The sequence below is a fragment of the Lepidothrix coronata genome, unplaced genomic scaffold (assembly GCF_001604755.1).
Source record: "Lepidothrix coronata isolate B3197 unplaced genomic scaffold, Lepidothrix_coronata-1.0 Scaffold226, whole genome shotgun sequence".
NCBI lineage: Eukaryota > Metazoa > Chordata > Aves > Passeriformes > Pipridae > Lepidothrix > Lepidothrix coronata.
In genome coordinates this window covers 1,063,614-1,087,434 of record NW_016690406.1, presented here as the reverse complement: position 1 = coordinate 1,087,434, position 23,821 = coordinate 1,063,614, and the positions used below count along the sequence as shown (strand labels likewise).

Sequence of the window (23,821 nt, the reverse complement as noted above, 5' to 3'; positions counted from 1 at the left end):
AATTTTATGAATATTTGAATGTGTACTTTAGTTTAAGATCTCAACCCAACCTCCCTTGATAAGTGGACAACTTGTTTGAAGTTGTCTTTTTAATGCAATTCCCACTGAATACCTAGGCTGGGTTTGGTACTTGTCCAACTGAACTTTGAATTTTGGACAGGGCTAAAAAAAAGGCCATTTAGATTAGGTGTTGCACTCTTTTTCTTTGTAAATTAAGTGTATCTTCATCCAGCTTAGCAGAGGACATTTAGTTTATATGATTTGTAGTGTGAGTTAAAAGGGCTTTCATTTAAAGACTTTACATGAAAACAAAATTACAGGAAAGTAAATGAACACCTGAAAGAAAACACCCCAAAGGCGTTTTTCTTTCTGTCTACAGGAGATGCCTGTTAATCATCTGGGATACTTTCCTCTGTTTTTGCTTCAGGCAAGGAAAGTTAGGCAGCTGACTTTAATACAGTGATGCACTTGTTTTCTAGAAATGAGCTACAGGACACTCCATTTTCTTCTAGAAACCTTTCCATTCTGTGATTCTTCTTGTTTTTTTTTTTTTTAATTTCTCTGTCCACTGCTTTCAGCTGTGGAAGTACTGTAGTCAGTGAGAGCTTGGAAGCTCTCTGCAGGCAGCAGTCCTCTCAGACTGGTTCTGTCAAATAGCTGCCTTCTCCCACTTAGCTCCAGTCACCTGAGAAAGGTAAGTCAGGAGCTGTATCCTGTGCTGACTAGACCTTGTGATACGAAGGGCAGCCAGCCTCAGGGGATGACCAGGTTTGTAAAATAAGGCCTTGAGACCTCCACATCTGTCTGCCTTTGACACTCAGAAGAGCAAGCAATGTCTGAAGTTTTGTGGCTTAAGTTTCTAAAGAAAGCATCTAGTTTTGAGTGAAGAAATCAGGAAAATGCTAAAACACATGCAGAGCATGCTCTGGCCAGCTTAGAGCTGTAGCCTTCTCCCTATTCCTGTGCTATTGCTGTCATGGCAAAACCTACTACCAGTGCATCTATATGTGATGTGCACCCACATCGCGGATTATAAGAAGAAATGTGACTGGTCAGGCACACCTTCAACATTAGAAGTGACCACTGTGCCACTATGAAGCCTTGAATGGTACCTTCTTCACTTCAGGATATTCCATAATCTTTCTGCTGCGTCTTTGATGTTTAGAAATCTAACCCAAATGGTGTTGAAACCATGGCTATATGTGCAGCTCCTGCCACTGGTTTCAGTAGAGTAGGGTGATGCAACAAATCAAATGCCCAAGGACACCCATAAGAAGGGAGAAGAAAACCATTTCAGAAAGTGTGCCAAAAATAGAGATGGTTTAGCAGATCAAATTAATCTCAGATAGTTTTATAAATATTTAATCTAGATCACTTTTATGGGGGAGGGTATGAGAAGAAGAGGTAAAAGAAAATTTGAAATTTAGAGTAATAGTTTAATTAAAAGCATTATTATAGAGAGCTAGTTACAACTCATTTAAAATATATGTGAATGAGATTTTGTTTTCTGATAAAAATAATGCTTTTCAGTTTTCTGTATTTCAGACAATGCTAACTCTGGTTGGTGTTTCCATTTAGCTCTCATTAACTTGGATTTAGTTGTGAGATGGGCAGGACCTAAGAGAAGAGGGACTCCAATTAAAAGAATAAATGGTTATGCAGTAAGCTTTGTAGTTAAGAACTTTATATTGTATTGGAGCAAATTCTGCCATAGCCATAAATCTTATTTTCGTTGATAAAGTCAGCTAATTACAATATTAATACACTGTAGAAGGGGTGCTGTCTTTTTAAACAAAGTGTTTCAAAAAGATTTTATTGTTGTTGTTATTTTTAAAGAGCATGCCTCATACTTCTTTCTTAAATTTTCCTTTTCTGGGGGAGACCTGAAGTGTGATCTTTTGCTTCTCCATAAGCATAATGAAATCTCACTTTCCAATAAATATACTTATTTTTTTTTCTCCTTAGAAAAAATACTAAAAAGCACATTGCAACGTTTGTTGGACAGTTTGTGTCCTGTCCTACCGCAGTGCCCATAGACTGGGGCTGTGGGGGTTTTTTTGTTTGGTTTTAATACAAACAGCACCTGCTGATGGCCTTTGTTTATAAAGGTTTAAAAATATAAAGGAGTCTTTATTGTTTAAAGCTTCAATACTACTGGTTTGAATTGCTTCACTGTAAAGGCTTCTGCGTTTTTTTGAGAAGGCAAATGACCAAAGTCCCTTGATTGAACAGTAGAAGAACGAGGTGTGGATATCTAGTTGGCCTGGGAAGACTTTCTGCAACTGGCCGTGTATTGCTTGGATAGCTATTAGAAGGCAGACAGGGGGCAGTCAGAGGCTAAGTTGCCCTTTTCAATATGGATATCCATGGTGGTAACTCCCGTGGTGACGGTAGTCATCTTGGTAACCTTCCTGGTATCCCTGGTGGTAGCTGTGGTAGCCATACCCACCGTACTCATCATCTGGGCACTGCATGCCCAGCGACTGCTGAATTGTCATCTCCTGTCGCCGAAGCTGCATGGAATCAATCAGGTCATACACAATCGCCATAGACCACATTGGAGAAGGATACCAGGACTTGACGTTTCCATCTTTCCCCACTAGAAGCATGGAGAAATATTCTGGGCTAATTTGAAAATAATTTCGGATGTCTTTCACCAAGTTAGCTGGGATGTCTTCTCGGTCTACAGTTGAGCTTCCTAGAAAGTGATCACATAAAATCAGCATTAATGTTTTGTTTAAGCAGTGATGATGGTTTGTAGGTAAGCGAGTTAGCAACATGAGATAGGATACAGGCCAACAGTTGGCAATGTAAGGTGCTTGTAATTTACACGTTCAGGATTTCCTGGATCCAAAATGAAGTTGCTCTACTGTGAACTAAGGATGTATTTTTAACAGTTTTGTTAGATTTAGTAAACTTGTCCTTTTTCTCTAGGCTGAAGCTACTGTAGTGTGGTACATCTTTTTGTCACCCAACTTCTTTGACTACTATGCAGCTTGTGTCACCAATTCATGTATTGCAGAAGGCATATGTGAACAACAGTTGTGGTGAAAGAAATCACAAGAATTGAAGCGTGATAGAAGAACTGAAGGATGAATTTGCTGGTCATTAATGGCATTATAGAACCTCACTCATGATATGTGAGGTGTGGTAGATGTCATGTCCACTTCAAAGTACATGTTCTAGTGCAAATCTGGTGAACTCCAAGCTTTTAAGTGTGAAGTCTGTGTTGGGTAAATGAGTAGAGACTATAACACAACTAAGATCAGTGGGCACATATATACATAGTTGGCTTGGCAGCTGAATGCTTACAGAGTGGCATCCTGCCTTACAGATTTGAGATTCTCTGAAGGAGGTCAGCAAGCAGGTGGTTAAGGGTGGCCTGGCTGTTACAGATTAAGTGGATTTCCAGAAGGCTTCAAAAGGTACTTTGATGGTTTAGTTGAAAAGCAGAAACAAGGTGGGAGTGAATGATCACCTGGAATGGAGGGAGGTCATCAGTGAAGTTCTGTGATTTTGCTGGGACTGGTGCTGGTCAGTGTATTTGTAAATAATGCACATAAGGTATGAGGATGGAGGTTAGGAAGTATACTGAGGATGTGAAGTATACTGAGGATGTGAGGCATTGCAGAAGATCCTTGTAAGACTGTGTGACTGATTAGTAAAATTAGAGAAGAAATTCTATTCAGATTGAAGAGATACACATGGTGAAAATTTTTCTGACTCCCCATAAGAAATGATGAAGATTGACCATCACCACTCGGCAGTGAGATCTTAGGGCTGTGAAGGAGTTTCATGAAAGGCTAGTTCAGTGCTCACTAATGACCAAAAGCAAAACCAGATGTTATAAACCATGAGGAAAATAATAACAAAACAGTATTATTATGCTACTATGGAAACCCGTTGTTTGTGTGCATCTTAAGCACTGCATGAAATTCTGGTTCTCTCACCTCTCTGCAGTAGAACTGGGAAAAAAAAGTCAGAAAGGCAGCAAGGTTGATCGCAGATTGGGAATCAACTCTGTATGATTTTATGTCCAAGTAAGTGGGGACTGCAATCTGTCATGTCGATGGGTTGAGAGAGGTCTGCAGAATTGTGAATGTCACTACAGGGATGGATAGGAGTTAAATGTTTACCTTTTTCCCTACACAAGAAATAAGGGGCATCAAACAAAGCTACGGGGGTCATATTCAGGACAGATAAAAGGTACCTCTGTAGAGGTTCTCACAGGAGAACACATGCTAGGAGTTAACATGGATCAAAGGGACATTAGACAAGTACATAGAAAAGAGGACTCTTGATCTTTATAGGAACTATAACCAAGATCATGAAGCCTTCGGTGAAAAATAAGCAGAGGCTGCAAGAACGTTGATGGAAGAAGTGCGACATTTGCTTCTTCTGTTCTTATTTGTTCTTATACATGGACTTAATGTTCCTGTGCCATAGAAGGACTAGGATGCTTTCATGCACAGAGCAAGCAGTTGGAACAGAGATGGGATAAATGAGCTCCTTTCTGTCTCTGTTCTTCTACTGATGGAGACAGTTGTTTGGATTAGGTAGTAGAGGAACCCGTAGCATTTGAAAAGTACCCTGGCAGTGACCTCTCCTGAGAATATCTACTTGAAGTAGCCTGCTGAGATGCAAGTGGAATACTTAAGGGGTACTTATAGGAAAGACAGAGAAAGAAAGACTTTTTACCAGGGCTCATAGAGACAAGACAGGGGGTAATAGTTTTAAACTGAAAGAGGGTAGATTTAGATTTGATTTAAGGAAGAGATTTTTTAGGATAAGGGAGGTGTGACACAGGAGCAGATTGCCCAGATGGATGCCCCATCTCTGGAAGAGTTCAAGGCCAGGTTAGATGGGGGTTTGAGCAACCCAATCAAGTGAAAGATGTCCATGCCTATGGCAGGGGGTTAGAACTTGATGATCTTTAAGAGGTTCTATTCACTCCAAGCCGTTCTATGAATATGAATGAGGGACCCATATAGGAGAATCTGCTGAATGAGGGACCCATATAGGAGAATCTGAGAATCTGTTAGCCCTGCAAACTCTTGAGCATGTAAAAGACACAGACATCCCTTTGACAGCAAGGCTGGCAGAGGAGTGTACTGGGGAATGTAAATTTAGGTGAGAGATAAAAGTGTGAGTTAGCTTCTAGATATTTGTGCTTTTACGTCCTGAAGAACCTGTATAAGGTTTAGCACAGAAACACTAAGAAAGCTTTTTGTTTGGTTTTGTGTCATCTTATCTCTTAAAAGAAACAAAACAAAAGAGAAAAACTGTTAATCCCTCTAAAGAAATTACAGCAAAGAAGCACTCAGCACTGTGTAATGCCCTTCATGGGTAGTACTGAAGAAACTGGTAACTGTTGCTTACCATTAATTGGATACAACTCTAAGACGCCTCCGATATCTTCTCCAAGTCCTAGCAGTTTGAGAATAGTTATGTGGCGCAGACCTGTGGAGGAAATACAGAAGACTGTGAGTCAGACCAGATCTTTCTGTTCATCCTTGGGCAGATTTCAGTTTCATCAGCCAGGTCTGTGCTTGCTAAATTAGGGCCCAGTCTCAGCCAGCCCTCTAGAAGGAAGAGTTACTGATTTCTGTGGAGTCCCTGCCAGTCACATCACCTGTCCCAAACACAGGGGTGTGTTGCATGAATCATGAATCAGTTGCATAAAAGCAGTTGCTGGTGTCCCAAGGACAGCAGTGTGGTGCTGTGGTTCTGTAGCATAGGGATACAAGCATCAGATATGCCAGTAAATTGCAGAGGCCGTTCTCCAAATCTGTAATGTTTCTGCACTGTTTTGTTCACTAGTAAAGCTTTTACTTGTCATACACACTGCAACAAATTATTTAGAGGCAATATAATCTATCCCAGTTAAACTCTGAGTGAGGGAAATAGCTTATGACAGGTACTCACTTCTTTCATTTGTGCTGCACAGAGGCTTGGACTTTTGCCTCTGCTTTGAAGAAAGACCTTAGGGATGGCAGAAACTGCTCATGTAAAATGCATCTGTACAATCTAAAAAATCTTTGATGTAACTGTTTTACAACTTGGAAGTAAGATGCTTGGAAACATACCACTTAGTTAAAACACATGTTGACAAAGGCTTTAGAAACTCACTGGATCTCCTTCAAGCTGTCCCTAAAAGGGTGGGGATAATAACTGTTTTGGTTACATTCCATTCTTCAGAAAGCATTTTACAGTGGTCCATGTTGCAGTTTACTTTGGTAGTTACGAAATGAGATGACACTGATGCTCTGAATGAAAGCCAGGTGACTATGAATGAACAATGATACTATGCAGATCTCCCTTCAGGTGTAATTGGAATGTAGTGATATAGCAGCTGTTGAATGGAACCTGTTTCATTCTATTGTGGGAGTCAAGTCTACACCCTGTATGGTACTGGCATTTCTAGGAACTTAACGAGTAAGTCTCTCTTTTCATTATGAAAAGACAGAAGAGTGTTTCTGGGTCTTGCTCTTAGTTGCCTGCTGGAGGAGCCCATGTCTCTCCACTGACTATGTAGTTGGATCATTAAGTACCTAGTTATGGGTCTGGGAGGGCCTTTATTGGATTAAAGTGGCTTCCATTAATATTTTTACCTGTTTGGGCAATGAAGCAGCAAGGAAAAGAAAAAAAAAACCCTTATGTCCGTGCATCTCTCTGATACCTGGCCCAGTTCTGAGCTGGATGTTACAGGATCTTCCTTTCCCAAAGCATTTTATTTATGTTGTTCATTTGTGCAGTACAAAAAAGAAAATACTATTGTTCTCCTGAAGTACAAGCCTGGAGAGAAGCTTTGGAGCACTTCTGCCTCACACAAATGATTCCATGGAACACTTTGTTTAGCTGTCAGTGTGCTGTACTACCTGCTTAACAAACTTTTTCTGTTTGAATTTGGAGGAAACTTTTCAGTTATCAGACTCCTCAGACTGTCTATGTTCAGACTTCAGCAATGGAATGCATCACATCATCAGGAAGGATGTGGTTTGGGGGAGCAATAATATAATTTCTTTTGACTCACCAAAATTGCAGGCTTGTCCGCTGAGAGCAGCAAGCTGCTGGGAATAAGCCCAATCTTCATCACTGGGAGCAGAGATCACTACCAGCCTCCTTCTCCATCGGAACCTGAAAAGAGAGTGACAGGGCATGGTCATGACATGTGACTCAAATTGTCTCAGCATTTTCATTTGCTGTAGTCTGAGACATGTCATACCTCTCACAACTTGTCAGTAACAGCTGAATGGGAAATATTCCCAGTTCTGTCTGTCACTGGGAGAAGGTAAAGCTTGGTTTGAATTTTGCAGTTCCAAAACTGTCATAGAAACACCTGCAGTGCCACTGCTTCACCAAACAAACATTTCAAAGCTCACAATCTTTGCTCAAAGCCCCCTTCAGTAGTTACAGCAATGCAGAGAAGTGTGTATTTAAGAGAGAAAGATTCCTGTGGAATTCCTCACTAGACATTTAGCTTTTACGTCAGTCACCACTGCTGGAACTGCACAGTTATTTTGCAGTTCAAGGGCTGTCTGAGAATTAGGGTGTATCTTCATTTCAGACATAACTCATACTTCTGTGTAAATAATCACTGACCTCCTTTTTTTTCCTGTACCACATTTGCTCCAAATACCTTTAACAGGGCTTTAAATCTGAGCTTGCTTATAAGTATGTGGTTGTGTGAGCCTATGGCTATGTAAGGCATGCATGGGGCAATAAGATAAACCTTGAAATATTTCTTTAGTAGGGGCTGCACCATCTAACAAAGATTTTGCACAAAAAGGTCCTTCCATTTTCCTGTCAAGGAAAGGCAGTACCGTAAGGACACTTGAAACCTTTAAAAATTCTAACTCTAGGGGATTTAAATACTCCCTCAACAACTTCTTTTTTGAATATAGATACTTCTCCAGTTAACCTAAAGAAAACAGATTTATAGGAATTTGCAAAGCTGCAGAGATATTTTTATAGCAGGAAATGATCTTTTAAATGGATGCAGATGTTACTCTGTTATAATAATAGCCTGCTTTTCTGCAGCACCATGTGAAGATCTCAAAATAAGAGATAATGCAATAGGTCAATTCTACTTCACTTGAGAGAAGCTGAAGATATGGTGAAACTTGCTCAGTCACAGAATAAGTTGTTAAAAGAGCAGTGTATACTGATGTCTTTGTCTTGTTGATTGATACTTCTATGTATTTTTACAATTAAAAATTAAATCCTTGAAAAGCAAACCACGCCAATTTTAATCTTTCCCAGGAGGAACAGCAAAGACGTGTATGTGTACAGTTATGTGAACAGGAATGAGAAGCATTAAGAATCACATATGTGATGTGAAGGAAAGGAGGGAAATTTTGTGTCATTATTCTGAAAATGTGTAACAAAATAATCTTTGTGATATTTTGTATAGAAAAGCACCTGGCTACATATGAACAGTGACTGAGAAAGTAGATGTTGGATCATATTTTGCCTAGGGCAAAACTGTGAGTTTCTTTGAGATGCTCCTAAATTGCTTCCTATTTTTTTAATTATCTCCTTCAGAGATGCACAGAGCTGAAAAGTGTTGAAAGCCACTCAAGCTCTTTATTCCCTCACTCCAGGCAATCTGTATACTTGGTGTGCTTGTCTGGGCCTATGTTTTACTGAGAAATTAATTCAGTTGGTCTGTCACAGCTGCTGCTTCACCAACACTAACATACAGACTGATGCCTTATTTCTGACATCAGAAGCCATGGACCAATACTCCTGACAAATCTGCCATACCTTTCCTGTGTACATCCTTTCTTCCTCTTCTAGCTGCTTTGCACTCTGTTCTGATTTGTGAGCCCAGAGAGCAGTACAGCCAGTGTTGTCCCCACTGTTACAGGAGACCTCCCTCCCAAACTCAAGGTCTTCCTCCTTACACATGTGGATTTTAAGCATTACTCAAGCCGGCTCTGGCTCTCATGGTCTCCTTTCATGCCAGCCAGGCTTCTTAAGAACAATATTTGCGTTATTATAACTGACCTCTCCAATGAGCAACACCAGGGAGATGATGCCAGGGCTCTTGTTCAACTGGGAACATAACCTCGGACAAAGCTGGAATGAATCTTGCTGGGAATCTGACCAGTTAATGTTGCTAGAGAAGTCTACTCAATATTTAAAGCCTGATGCTTCTTTCACAGACAACAAATACATTCTGTGCAGTGCAAGTTCTGTTTATAGATGCAACATTCTGTAATTTTTGGACCTGTTTTTCTAATGTGTGTTTATTGCTAGGGCGATTTCCAAGCAAAGAAGGATTTGGGGCCCATCCCTTTCCAGAATACAAGCCTCTTTCTTGTGTTGATCAGCTGTTTCCAAACTGTGGTTCTTCTTGGTGGTCTTGGGGATGAATCACTGAGACCTAAACAGGAGGTGGTGAGGTGGGTGGGGTGGATCTTGTTAAAGGTTCCCTTTCTGTTGAAGTGGCCATAGAATTTTAAAATGTTTATGAACCAACAACCTATTCATTTACTTGTTGCTCCTTTCCTCCCTCATCAGAATCCAATGTGCTGCCTCAGTTATTTTTAAAGCCATCTGGCATTAATGGTGTATTCCCACGGATTCCAACAGTATGTGAGGAGGATGCAGTTATAACAGGCAAAGCCTACCTAGAGTGAGTGATAGGGTAACCTTAATTTCCTGTAAATTATCCTGTGACAGAGAGGGCTGTAGCTGCACAGCTCTTCTGTGGATCTGAATTCCCACAGTCCAGACATATTTATTGCCTAGAATTTAGGTCTCACAAGTAGAGCAATAATATGGCATATAGAGATTGCATAAACAAAACTCTCTTTCTGCAAAAGGTCTCTCAAACATTTTGCAAGAGACATCTGCCAGACCTTTAATAATATGCATGACTAATGCTGGGCAAGACCAACTGTTATCTCAAGCAGGATAAAAAGGAAGTTACAGAGAATTAATTGCTGATTTGAAGTACATGGAAGGGATTAGAATGGGATTAATGAGATTGGGATGGTTGATGATCAAAACACATAAACACTGTGCTTCATACTTTCAAAGCACTGAGCTAACATCTGTGAATTAATCCTTATTTGCTCTTCTAATGTAAATCAGTGTTATCATCTCCATGTCATGATGGGAGGAACTGAGGTACTGAAAGTCAGTGTCCAAAGAAGGTGCAGTCAGTCAGGAAACATCCTTCTTGACTTCCAGTATTCTGTGCAAGACTGTATTCGGTTCTGGCTGTGTCTCTCTATTTGCTTAACACTGTAAATACTGAGTAATCTATATTTAAAAATCACAGAAATAGTCATATGGGTATTTTTCCTGTAAAACAATAATCAGTAGAACTAGCAGCAGATAAGAACAGAAGATAATACCTGGATAAGAAGCTCTCAAGGGATTGCTTCTTATCTTCTTTGCAGACAATGCCCTCTTTTTTCTGTCTTTCCATGTCTTTAATTCGTGACTGGAAGGTGTCAATCAAATCAAACACAGACTTCATTGCTATGGGTACTTCATAATATTGCTGTTAAGAAAAAAAACCAGATGATATAAGGATGCTCATATTAGCAGCCTTTCTGCATGCATCACAGCACCATAGGAATATAGAGATTCAAGTAGTCCTATTTACACACAGGTAACAAAGCCTAAAACATGTTAGAAACCATGGAAAATATTATTGCTTTTGCAGTCAGACTGCCCTTTGGAAGTGGCATATTTTCAGTATTTGCCCAATGTGATAAGGCCAGGACATTGCAGGCAAAAAATTATCATTATATTCTTCTGTCAGGCCATTCAACTAGAGGATTGTCCATATGCACTGTGCTGGCATCCCTTTGAGTGGCCAAACTGCATGCTTTAGAATGCTGGGTACTACATTAAAACCCCTGTCAGCTGGGGGTCCTGTTCCTCACCATTCCAGCAGAAATCCACAATTCCTGAAATCCCCTAAGCGCAGAAAATGAAGATAGCTACAAAATTCCTGAAAATTTCTTGCGGCTCTTTTTCTTGTCTCCCAACAATGACCAAGTCCAGCATCGGTCTCTTATGTACTTCACGTAAAAGGCTGCAATGTAATTTCCTGAAAATTATTTTTTTTCATATTATTTCAATGCCTTTTCTTTGAAGAGTTGAAACCTCACCTTGACCTTCATGTCAATGTCTGTAAGCACCATGAAAAAGTCATTGTAGGTCATCCCATATTCTTTCCTCAACTCACTGATGAGCTGCTGGTCCACAAGGTCTTCATCCTCTATCACTTTCATGGGCTTTTCATTATCTTAATGTGAGACAAAGGAGAAATAAAAATAGTTGTGGAATCACACAGCACTCTGCCATTAATTTCAAACTTGAAAGAAAGGGGAAAATTAATTTCCCAGAAGCCTTCTTCCTGCTGCATAGTCAAGATATTAAAAACCATCAGTATGGTATTATGACTTTTAACTGTCCAGTTTTCGGTACCAATATTCTTTGAAAATCAGTCTATCCTAGGGCATGTGCACTTCAATATTTAACGTTTCTTCATTCTTTTGAAAAATCTTCCTTTTGCCTGGAAAGATCTTTTAGATTTTTTTGGTATTATCTCATTCATGTATATGCATGTACTAATCATTTCACCAGCTCCTGAAATGCAGCCGTTTCTGGAAAAGACAGTAGAAATTTTGACAATGTGCACCATGTGCAAATGAAACAGCATGGATAATTTAGGTCAGTAAAATATAGCTAGAACAGCTTGAGGTTGGCCAGGACACTAGAGTTAACCTTGCCAGTCTTAAAAAAATTACATGCAAAGTTTAGTGACTACAAGAAATCAGAAACTGGTTAGTGTGTTTTGAATGCTGCAGTCCTAACAGCACACCTCTCTATAGACCCTGCTTTGGCACTCCCTCCTCCATCTGTGTGCTGATGTCTTTCCTATTCTAGCACCCTGACAGACCAAACCTTAATTCTGAGAATGTTTTGTACCTAGTCAGTGCTCCACCCCAGGAAAACATTCCTAAACATTTGAAGAGAAAAAGACCTCTGAAGACAGAGATTTGAAGACAAGCCTGTGGAGGTACTGAGGTTCCTTACTTCCCATGGAACCGGGGTGTATTGGGGTCATGTCCTGAAAGCCTCCCTGTCATCAGCTCAGCCTCAGCTCCAGCATCCAGCACAGTCCTATATAACTGCAACAGTGCTGGAACAAGCCTCCGTATGCAACCGTGGGCCTGGAAAACTAGAGACAAACTAAATCACACACAAAGGGAAATGTCACCTGGGCACCCAAGAGCTCCCTGCAAACATTACTTGTCTATACCCTCTGACACCACTATGAGTATTAATATTCATAATCTCAGAAATCCCAGCCATGGCTTAAGTGACCTGCCTGAAGTCAGAGACATGAGAGGTGATCAAGAGGTAAAATCCAGAGGTACAACTTGCCAGTCCCCCGCTCCATAATTATTCACCAGAAAATAGAGATGAGATTGATTATCCAAGTTGATCACACAGCAACAGAAAATAATTGATGCATTATACAACAAAGCATTCTAACTAATTTTTTAAACATCCATAGCCTTTAAGGCTGTTTCAAAATTTGCAGTAGGTCCAATCTGTGTATAGACTGAATGAAACTTCTGAATTAAAATTTTGGGAAAATATCTGAATCAGAATCTGACCTTTAGGTTTCACACTTTGAACCCTCTTCTTACAGAATAAAAGCCAAGCCAGCAAATGTTAAAATTTGGTTATACTAATCAAGCTATAGATGTAATATATATGGTTTTTTATGGATATATGTACCTCAGTTGAAAGTTTTGTAAAGAATTAACAGGCAATGTTATCAATTTCCCATTGGGTGGGTTGCTGCATATGCTAGTTGGTTATTCACTTCATAAAACATATGTAAATCACGTATCAGTGCTTCATAAGTGAGGTTTACATGTTACTAATGGCAAGCATGACCATTAAAACGCAGACGAAAGAATCATATTTAAAAGCAAAAATTATCTCATTGGCCTAGATGGAGGTAGAATAGTGCAAAAATTGTTATTGTGAAATTTGATGTACAGCAGTACCTTAGACCAACCAACCCATGGCACTCTTCTGCTCTATACTCTAGATAACAGTATGAAGTTAGCACTTTAGAGTTTCGTTGTTGGGAGATCTTCTTTCAAAACTTATGATAAAAAGAAGAAAATTAAATTACAGAGTGTGATACAGAAAAATGTTTCAAGGAAAAAAATAATGCCACAAAGGCTGGCCTGCCTTCCAAACTTGGAAGTGATTTCTATGGAGAAAAAAAAATAATTTAATCTAATTGCCTCTTTCCAATTCACTACTTGTCCCTGACCTGAACCTCATGAAGGACATCTGGGTTCAGCATGACAAACCACAGGAGTTGAGACTGTCTGCTGCTACCTGCAAAATTCTCACTCCCTTTGCTTTTTCTAGAAAGGTCATTGAAAGAGTGTGGAAATGTTTCTCCATATATCTTTGGCAGCTAGACAGGCTGGGAAGATGAGTTACTGTTTAGAAGTGACACTCAGCTTTTGTGTTATTCCAGTGGGAAACTGGGAAATACTCTTTGGTTTCACTATGAGCTGATCTTGGCCAGTGTCAATGAGCTCTTTCATTCACTAGTTCTAAATGTGTTTGAAATTTCAAGTGAAAAGTCTTTTCTGTGGACTTTTCTGTTGTTGTCTGTTTGTATTGCAATCCAAGATGCAGCACTCTGAGCAGACCTCATCATGCTGGGTGCTCAGGCTTCCCACTATAGCATGTATGCTGTGAACAAAACGTTTCTTAGGAGAAACTTTTGCTGCCTCTGGTGGTAACAGAGTGAGTCTTGAAGATGCCATGCAAACAGGAAGGGTAGGGGAGAAGGAGAGGTAGAACAGAAAGATGTTTGTATTATTTGAACTTTCTAAAAAGCTCAGGATTTGGTGTTTTGAGCAGCACTATAAGATGAACTTCATGTAAGGCTTAACCTATACCCCTCTAAGTTTCCTGAATTTCTTGAACAATATAATTTCTTCTGTGAGAATTCAGCTGTTATATACAGTCATGTGGTTTGGGGAAAGTTTGGATGTAGGTTAAGTTTGGAACTGAAAGAGTATGGTCTATGTCAGAGTCAATATCTGTTTATTAGCCAGACTAGAAGCTAAATATAACCCTAAGCAGTCCACTGACAGGCAGATGGGTCTAGTTACACAAAAAGTGTCCTTGAGTAACCTTGGCCTGATGTGGAAAATCCTGTACTGCTCCCGATTTGTCATGGAGGTGCACAAATGGACAGTCTGGCAGGATTTGTGGCTCACTGTCATTCAGGAACACAAGGCTAGGTCCCCTGTTAGGTCCTGTCCCTCTGAGAGTAGCAGAGGCACAGCTGGAAGCCAGACATAAATCTGTGATCTTCTGGCCAGTTATATGCCCAACCTGCAACACCCTGGAGCTGGTGTGGTCCTGAGCTTTCTGTTCTGTCACACATCTCTCCCCAAAGTTTGGTAAAACCAGATGAACTTTGAGGGGAAAGCTGTGGTGGACTTATAAGCAAAACTAACAGCTTTTATTCTATTTGTAGAATAGAATTGTAGAATATTTGTATTTCTTCAGCTTCATCCAGCAAAGCATTCACAGTGCTGTTAACTTTTAGATGCAGACAGCAATGACATATTGCACATGATTCAAGAGACACCTAAGCTTAAGTGCTTTGCTGGACTGGGACCCGAAATCTTTGTCCAAACATTATTATTATGATAGGAATGGTTCTCACTGGCTTTGGTGAGTGCTTCCCCAGGACCTGAACACTGAGAGCAGTTGTTTCAAAGCTGCCTAAGAGAAATGGATCCCCAGTGTCACCTGTCTGTATGGGAACTCTGTATGTAAAGAAGGTGGCACTAAATATGTCTGAATGAGCTACTTTGCAGGTCCTGTGCAGTCTGATTATAGTGCCTCCAAAACCTCTGGCTCCAATGAGATGAACCTCTTTACAATAGCCAGCAATAAGCAGTCACAGTGATGGGTATCTTGTTTCACAGGGAAAGAGAGGTGATAGGGCTTCAAATGGTAAATCTTTAAATATCAGGTATGCTGATGCAAATTTTTAAGGTTGTCCATACCTAGAGGCTGTGGTTGAAATCTTCTAAAAATAATACCTGTTTACCAAAACAGAGAGGAAAATGCACCTGGACCTCTCCTTGCTGTGGGGGCTGATCTTGCAAAAGAAAGGAACTCATGGCAAAGGTTCTAACTATCACCCTACTCTGTCCTGGGTTTAACTAGTGTACGCCTCTGAAGAATAAAGAATTCCAGGACCCTGTGAGGAGTACAAAGGCATGAGAAAATATTATATGGCAGTGGGGAGATAATGATGTTGAACTTCAAAATGGGATTAACTTGGGCCAATTTTTTAATATACTCTCAAACAATTCCCTTCAGTGTTTCCTACCCCCAATCTTCTCTCCTTCATGACAACAGTCAGTTTCTTTAAGTATCTAGCCACCCATGGCTGATGTCTTGCAAAAACCAAGGGCAGGAAGGCATTGTATTAGTGCAGTCTTTAAGCTGGACAGTGAGGTTGGTATTCAGGATATTGGTAGAGCTCAGCCTAATTTCCTCTTTCTGTCCCATGCCCTAATCTCATTTTCTTTCCACCTTTTCACTGTTCCACTGTTTTACTGGCTTTAAGAATTCCCACAAAGAAAGCTGAAGGTGCTCAAGTTACAGCACTGGAAACCTAACCATGGAAAATACCAGAGACAGTTATGTAAATATAACAGGGAGGTAGTTAGCATGGAAGGAGGAGGAATGGGTTTGAAAGTCAACTGGACCACAGCAACAGATCCTGCTTAGTTTTTGACCCAAGCTGGGGAGATTTCTTCCTTTGCTGTCTATATTGTGCCCATGAGATGTAAAGAAATCATTAAAAGAAAAAAAAAAGAACCTAGCTGGAAGTGGTCAATTTTCATGCTGCTGTTGTTCATGGTGCCAAAAATTGTAATGACTGAGATCTTCCTCGTTGCCATCTTGCAGAAGCTCTCCAGATACTCGTCTCGCTGCTGTACGTACATGGTGTTGTCCGCCTTGGGGGTTGTGATCAGCTGGTTGGTGGCAGAGATAAAAGCTTGTTTAGTATAAGGAATGAAGCAGATGAGTATTTTACTGAAGGAGAAATAGTCACTGTTTGCAAATTGGGCTCTCTTTCTCATAAAGCTGTTATTTATTTTGCCTTCAGGCCCAGGCCTAACCCAAAGGTGTTCAATCAGCCACAGGAAAACTTTTGGAAGCATGTCTAGCTGGTTGCATAAGCTCCTCCACTGTCTCTCCACAATTCTGGTAGAAGAAAGCATTGGATTTTACAGAACACCGTATGCTTTCCTATTATCCCTTGCCCTACCAGTCCTACCAGGTCCCCCTCACAGCCTTCAGTGGTGCCATGAATCTAGGATTCCTGTTACTCACTCACAGTGGGAGCGCTGGGAACATGGCAGCCGCTCTGGCCTTATCCCATGGTCCAGGCAGGGCTCCCAGTGGCTATTTTTTCTGTCAAGGGGTGAGTGAATAGGGCTACATGAATACTTATGTAACTGATGGCCATATAAGAAGACCTTGAAAACTTGCTAAGCCACTGTGATCTCATCTGAAAGTGGCTTATTTAGCTTTTGTTTGTTCTAAGCCATTTTGTTGTCTTTTGGGACTTATATTTGCTAGAAGACACAGCTATGGGGGGAGAGGAAGAAGAGGAATAATTACAACAACAAAAGTATAAAAACTCTGTATGGTTTGTAGTACTTATTTCAAAGCCCTCTAAGAATTGCAAAGATTTAACTTATAAAAAATTTAAAGCACGTGACTTAGATCCTTCATCAGCGACTGGGATGCAAATATCCCAGGGAAGGTGTGCGTGTGTAACACCATTTGGTGGTCCTATGCAGCAGTTTCTAGCAGAAGGTGGCTAGGGATGCTGCAGCTCTAGCAGTGTAATCCTTTTGACTAGCAGCAGTGAACTGCAATCAACCACCTGCCACTGATCCCCCAAACATAAAGGGAGCTGGAATCTGGATCCAAATTTTATGGTTTAAGGTCACAAATAATCACCAGAATCCTTCAATTGCAAACTTATGCTTTAGTCTGTAACAGGTGGAATCATTTTCTAGCAGCCTTCTGAAGTTTGTAGGGCCTGGAGGTTAATTTTTATGATACACTCTTTATAAATCCAATTCATCAATTTACTGAAATGTAAAATATATTTCTGGGCTTATAAGATCTGTCTCTCATTTATGCAAAGGCCCCTGGCACAACTACAACACTAGAACATGAAGGTGAATGAGAGTCAGACACAAAGAGGATTTGATTTCTGGGCTATAGCATGTAGCACGTTGCTTTTAAATGGCATAGAAATGCTTAAACGGAACGAAAAAGAGTCATGAAAAGGATTTGAGGACTGAGATCAAAACCAGACCATGGGTTTTGTATTGTCCTCCTAGTTTTGGAGGTCATAAGCTGGGAAGCAGAGGCAGGCCTGAATTTGATCTGCTTCATCAAACCTTGTAGAACAAAGCAGGGATCATTTAAGAGGCAAAGCAAACTGCAAATCACAGCTTTGTGCCAGGACTGTTTTAACCCAGGCATTATATACGCTATATCTGTCTGTGTTTGCATTGTGGAATCACAGAATGGTTTGGGTTGGAAGGGACCTTCAAGATCCCCGAATTCCAACCGCTCTGCCATGGGCAGGGGCACCTTCCATTAAACTAGGTTGCTCAAAACCCCATCCAGCCTAGCTTTGAACACTTCCAGGGTTGGGGTATCCACAGCTTCCACTCTCTCTTTTCTTTATATGCTCCCTTTAGGTACTGGGAGGCTGCTATATAAACTGTCAGTCTGCATTTCATCACCACAGGGAAATAAACAAAGAACCCAAACTCACTAAGCCAAAATTTCTCAACATTAGTATGACTGCAATAAAAGCTCCATTATAGACAGATGGGGCTACAGGACTCAAAATCGATACCTTTTTTTTTTTAGTTTCTGCACCTGGGACCTATATTTGTCATTACTTGAACTTAACCCAGAATAGCTTTCAAAAATCTGGATGTTTGAAATTCACTCTGAAATCTTAAATCCTTAATGATCTAGAACTTAAAAACCCATGTCCCTCTCAAAAGACCTTTGGAAAAGGACTGAAGCAATGTCCTTGGGAACCAGTCTATTAAGGCATCTGAAAGATGCAAAAGCAAGAGGGAAAAAATTGCTTAGAGACACTTCTGCAGCAGTGTGGCTTAAGTCTCCAGGGGAGGGTTTAAAGACTCATGAATGATAGAGTTCATCTAACTGGAGGGACTGACCCTAATGGAACAGAGCAGTTTGATAGGAAGGGATGCAAACAGGCATATGTGTGGGTTCAAAGAATCTTGAGAAGTTCTCTTTTTTCCACATGTTCCATTCATGGCAAAGAGATAGTAGAGTTCAGCCACTCCTTTTACTAATAACCAAATCAAACCTATTCGCCAAGGCTGAGGATGATTTTAGGTTCTGGAAAAGTGAAGTGCAGCGTGGCATAGTCATATGTCTTCAGTGAGTTTTGGCCTGACAACCTGAGATTGTGCAACTCTTTTCTTGGAGATCCAGCTGAGAAGTGGCCTAGTATCAGAAGGTTCAAATTTCAGACAACCCTTTAAGTTGCCAGGACTGCGGTGGTGTAATGAATTAGCAGCCTGACATCTGTGAGCTCTGCTTTTGGCTCTTTTTTTCCAAGTTTGTTTTTATTTGTCCTGATGCTACACATATTCTTGAAAGTCACAACATTGAGACCAAATGTCAAAGATCCCAACTTTTGCATAATTTCTCGAGCTTTTCATTTGGCTAAATATTATTTAACAAGTAACTAAGAGATATTATTTGCAAAATTTAGTCAAGTTCAAATTTTTCAAATATATGGCTTTTTTCCACTTCCAGTGCTAGCCCTACAGCTGGAAGAATGGAGGGGAGGAGAAGAAAGTTGCCTACTGTTCAGGTCCATGAATCATCAGCAGAATAATTAATTAAATTCCAGTGGCTGGAATCTTAACTTGGCATCTTAGCTTGGCATTTTAGCTATTTGTATTGGAATATGGAGCATGAAAGTCAAAGGTGTGTTTTGACACTGACTATCAGACAATAACTCTGAAACAGGCCAGCTTGCAGTAGAATAATTGCAAAAAAAATCAGCTTCCACAATAATATTTTTAAATAACTGTTTTTCGAAGTGTACCCTTCAGGATATGTCCCATCTGCCAGAAAAAACATTTCTATTACAACTCGAACTGTTTCCTGTCCCAGGTGAAGTGGTTTTTATGATAAGTAGTTAGAAAAACATACAGCACTATTAAACCCAGGGACAAGTAACTCCAGATCACGCTGAAACTCTCAGACCTGAAAACTTATTATAGTGTTATTGTTTAATAAAAACAGCAGGAGAACAAAACCAAACCAAAATAAATTCTGCACAGGACCTCTGAAGATGTCTAGGAGATCTGAATGCCAAATTCCCATTAGATCTTAATCCCAAGTTCCCCATCCCTCAGGGCATCTGATCACAAGCCTTTGTGCATATCTTCAGTCAGACATGCACTAGTATTGCCAAAACACCTGGCTTGCTTCCAGTTTTAGGACACCAGCACCAATATGAAGCAGGTGTGCCAGCTGGCAGGACATGCTGAGCATTGAAATGTGGTAACATTGGCAAGTTCCCTAAAGTGGTGAATGGGTGTAATCCACACTGGAACCTCATTTTATTGATCATACTGATACAGATCCTGACACCTACATATCCACTGGAAATAAGATAATCTGATGGCTATATGGTGGCTCATGGAGGTGACTGGGAAGAGGTTTTAGTTTAGTTTTTGGTTGCTGCATATAAGATTTCCAATATGAGTCTGCAAAACCTTCCATGTTGAATATGGTTGTTTGGGTCTAGAAATTTTACCTCTTGAACAAAAGCACCAAAAAGAGTAATATAAAACCACCATAAACTTACAGTTCCACATATTCCTGCCAGGAGGGAGATATGACTTCATTTAGGTAATAAGATTCAGATGAACAAGTTACTTACAATGAGCCGCCTTTTGCCTTCAAAATATTCCAGGAGGTTGGTTGCTGATTTTCTGGGAGGCTGTAGGAAAGGCTTCTTATTTGGCTTGGGAAAATCCTCATTTTCAGTCCTGCTCCCCTTCTTATTCTTCTTGCTGCGGTCTTTGTCCTGCTTGCTCTTTTTCTCAGCTTTGTCCTTCTTGGACTGCTTTTCACTCTTCTGCTGCTTGTCAGGTCTGTCCTTCTTCTTCTTCTTCTCAGGTTTATCCATTCGCTCATGCTTCTTTGATTCTTTTCCTTTCTTTGGGGGAATATTTCCCACTGCAAACTGTTCCTCTAAATGGGAACTAGCAGGCTTGCTCGGGTCATATTTATCCTCATATTCATTACTCAGTATCTTTTCTTGGGCCTTCTTTTTTGGTGGTTTAGTCTTAATTGGTTTGTGTTGCCCTGGTGTGACATTCAGGTCCCTATGGTTATAGTCCTTTCTATCTGTTCGGTTATCTTTAAATCTACCCACATTTGCCTTTGTATAGTGCACTGAGGGAGCCGTTGGGACTTCTGTGGAACTGTCATAGCGGGCAGCTTTGTTTGGTTTCCGTGTGGCTGCCTGTTGTTTCTCCGACTGTCCGCGCTGACGGTCCCTGCGGTTTGCTTTCCACACAGGAGAGTAGAAGTCCTCAGAGGCTGTGACTCGTGGAGTGGTGGCATCAGGGGCTACTGGCAGCCTGTGGTACTCTGTGGTGGAATGTGACTTTGTGGTCCAGGTCCTCTGTGTGGTGGGGAGGGGTGTAGTTGTCGTAGACCGGCTTGCTGTTGTCACCGCATGGGTGGTGGCACGAGTAGTTGTGGTGGTGGGAGGGAGAGTAGTGGTCCTTACTGTAGGCAGAGGAGTGGCCACTGTGGTTGTCATTGGTTTCCTCACTGTTTTGGTTCTTATTGGCTGATTATTGTTCTTCCTTGGCTCCTCCTTCCTTGCTGACACCTGGGCATGTTCACCACCAGGGGTAGGCTGGGTGCTGCCCCCAGTATTGCCTTCCTCAACCACTTGCCCCTCTACCCCAGCTGCTTTGCAAGTCTGGATGAAGCCCTTCTGCCTCATCTTCTCAATTTTTCTTATGGGGTTCTGATCAATGACTTCGTACATGGCCTCTAGCCTGACTGGATAAGGATACCTTTCCTCTACCTGCAGAGTTTTCTTCAACAGTACCATGCCAAATTTCCCTTTCTCCAGTTTCAGAAAGCTCATGAGCTTAGGGATGAGGGCAGGATCTAGTGGCTGTTCCAGGATTTTTCCTTCATTGGTTATCCTTCTGACTTTTCCCCCTTCTTCCCCTTCTTCATGGAACAACACAATCTGCTGGATGTGCCTCTCGGCCAGTTCACAGTAAACATCATTTTTCAGCAGGCTCATCATGAGCCGGTAGTAGCCCTCAGAGGCATGGGGGGCAGAAATGATCCACACCCGATTTTTCCCTGCAAAGCTGGCCAAGACATTGGGAGAACTTGACCCTGAAGGGAAACGTACCACTCGTGACTGTGAGGCAGAGGATATCCCTTCATCCTTAATCATCTCAGAGTTGGAGTATTTGGCTGCAGCTGTGAGTCTCTGTACCCATCTCATTCTGGTCCCCATGCCCCTGGCCTGGGAACGTGCTTCCCCTTGGAGGAGATTGGCAGGTGGTTTTGGAGGTGTGGAAGAATCCCTCTTGGAGACAGGGTGTTGAGGATTTGGACTTGAATTCCTCAGGGATGCTCCAGACCTTCTTAGGACACTGCTTGAAGCCCTGTAAGCCAGAGGCACTTTCCTTACTCCATGGCTCCCTCTCTCTGCCAGCCTCTCTGTCTTCTCAGAGCCACACACTAGCCATGCTGCCCACAGCAGGGCTAAGCTGAGAGCTGGCCTCCAGTTCATTGTGCAATCTGTATAAGGAGGGGGAGGAGAAAAAGAAAAAGTTAGGTGGTAACAGTATGATGATACCTTGCACAAGTGATAAAAAAAGCAAAGCATAGGCTGGCTGGTTTTTGTGATTTATAAGTGCTGATTACACCTCAGTCCTGCCCTAGTGGCTTTGTACATTTTACAGTTATTTTTGGAAAAATACAATTTTATGAAAAAATGAGATCATCCTTCTGTAACATGATATTGTCTATCCAAAAGGACACTGTGATCTGCATCCTTCTCTCTCTCTGTCTCGCTCATGCTCTCACTATACACACATGCAGACACACAGAGAAAGGGTCCCGTACCTAGAGCAGAAAGCCAAGAAGTTGACTTGAAACTTACACTTCCAGAGATGAGGTTTCACGTCTTTTTCCTTTAAAAGGAGACCATACAGCTTTGCTGCTGCTTAGTGATTTATCTTTGCACAGCCCAACAGGTTCCAGAGCCTGTCTTGTGTATCTTTTAACTCTCTTCTTCACCTTCTTGACAAGCAGGATGAGGTTAGTGGAAATTTCCTTTGTGATCTCTGCTTCTCCATTTACCTGCAAGTCTGGATTTTTGCTGTGCCGGTTATCCACACAGGCAGGGATTTCATTTAAGGAAAGGGAACTCCTGGCTGCTCCAAGTCTCTCTGTTTTATACTTCCCTTCCCACTCCTTGCTTCCTCAGTCCCGTTTAGCTCCTTTGTTTCCAGAGAGGAAAGCACCAGCACTAATATATTTTCCAGGCTGAAGAAAAACACAGGAATGTGATGCTGAAAAAAAAAGAAAGGACGCTTCTCTTTCCCCTTTCTCCACACTTTGACAAAAGCAAATTGTAAAACACTCGTCTTTTTTTCTTCTTGGCTGGCGGTGGTCCCAGAAATGTCAGGGCAACCCCAGCCCTGCTCCGAACCCGCCTCAGACAACGGTGGCCACTGGAAATGGGGGAAACTTCACTCAGGATTTAACAGCTCAGCAGAACCCGCCTCCTCCCCAGTCTGACACAGGGAGGGAGGAGGAGGAAGGCTCAGGGGGCTGAAACACTGCACAGCATCACAGAGCACTTCAGAGAGGGTGACTCCAGCCTTAACTCTTTCCTTCACGCATCCCAGCTCCCTGGTGTTCTCCAAGCCCAGCTTTCTCTTTCCTCCCATTTAACGGACACTAGTTGGATAAAAAAATAGTCCTGTGAGAAGTGCATTTCTCCATCAGTATCAATAACAGCTCTGGTGTTTAAGAATTATTATTTTTTAACCTCCTAATTTCTGCCTCCTGTTCCCCCTTTCCTTCTTTTTTGTTGCTTTCTGAGAGTTCCTCAGTGAAATCCATTTTCTCTTCATTTTCCAACCAATTTCTCTTTCAAGTCTTTCCGTGTGTCAGTATATTCTTTCCTGCAAACATCATATGGGCATAGCTGTTTGTTTGTAGTTTTTAAAGAGATATCAGCTTGTTTACTACTGTACTGAAATTAGGGTCATATGTATTTCCCATGAATGTGCACTAGCAGTGAAAAAAAAAAAAGAGAAAAGGTACAAAAATACCTACAGAGACAAGGCTAAAGGCAGGGTCATGTCCTTTGCTCTCCCTTTATGGTGTAAACGACACCATTCTATTGAGCTGACGTAAACTGGCACGTCTGTGCTGCCAACACCTGGTCTTTAACTGATTCACACTGGCTTCAGAGTGTGCCCTGCACCTTCAGTGTAAAACACTGCTTAATTTTAGTTGATAGGTAACACCTGAAAAAATCCAAGACCTTAATACTACTTTTACTGTTTTCCAGGGTTTTGCTTATTTACAGAGATGCTGTTACATTTTTGTGATAACACACTGGATTTGACCTTTGTTA

General features: G+C 41.2%; 2 protein-coding genes across 2 annotated transcripts in view; one reads left to right on the top strand and one right to left on the bottom strand.

Moving 5' to 3' along the window:
• Window positions 1–23,821, top strand: part of SLC35A5 (solute carrier family 35 member A5) — a 66,520-nt gene that overhangs the window by 13,796 nt on the left and 28,903 nt on the right. The window lies entirely within an intron of this gene.
• On the bottom strand, window positions 1,668–22,951 carry CCDC80 (coiled-coil domain containing 80). The gene is made up of 8 exons (XM_017833987.1): window positions 22,334–22,951; window positions 20,069–21,969; window positions 15,917–16,073; window positions 11,133–11,269; window positions 10,368–10,516; window positions 7,034–7,137; window positions 5,380–5,460; window positions 1,668–2,698 (listed from the first exon to the last, which is right to left on the bottom strand). Exons 2-8 carry the CDS (start codon window positions 21,959–21,961, stop codon window positions 2,352–2,354), a joined length of 2,868 nt encoding a protein of 955 aa, XP_017689476.1. The 5' UTR covers window positions 21,962–21,969; window positions 22,334–22,951; the 3' UTR covers window positions 1,668–2,351.

Excerpts from the sequence above, each read along its gene's own strand:
- CCDC80 (XM_017833987.1), bottom strand. The coding sequence starts at position 21,961 with ATGAACTGGAGGCCAGCTCTCAGCTTAGCCCTGCTGTGGGCAGCATGG. Across the intron at positions 16,074-20,068 it reads AAGGCAAAAGGCGGCTCATT|CTGATCACAACCCCCAAGGC; the intron begins GTAAGTAACTTG and ends GCCACCAACCAG. Across the intron at positions 10,517-11,132 it reads ACATTGACATGAAGGTCAAG|CAATATTATGAAGTACCCAT; the intron begins GTGAGGTTTCAA and ends TTTTCTTAACAG.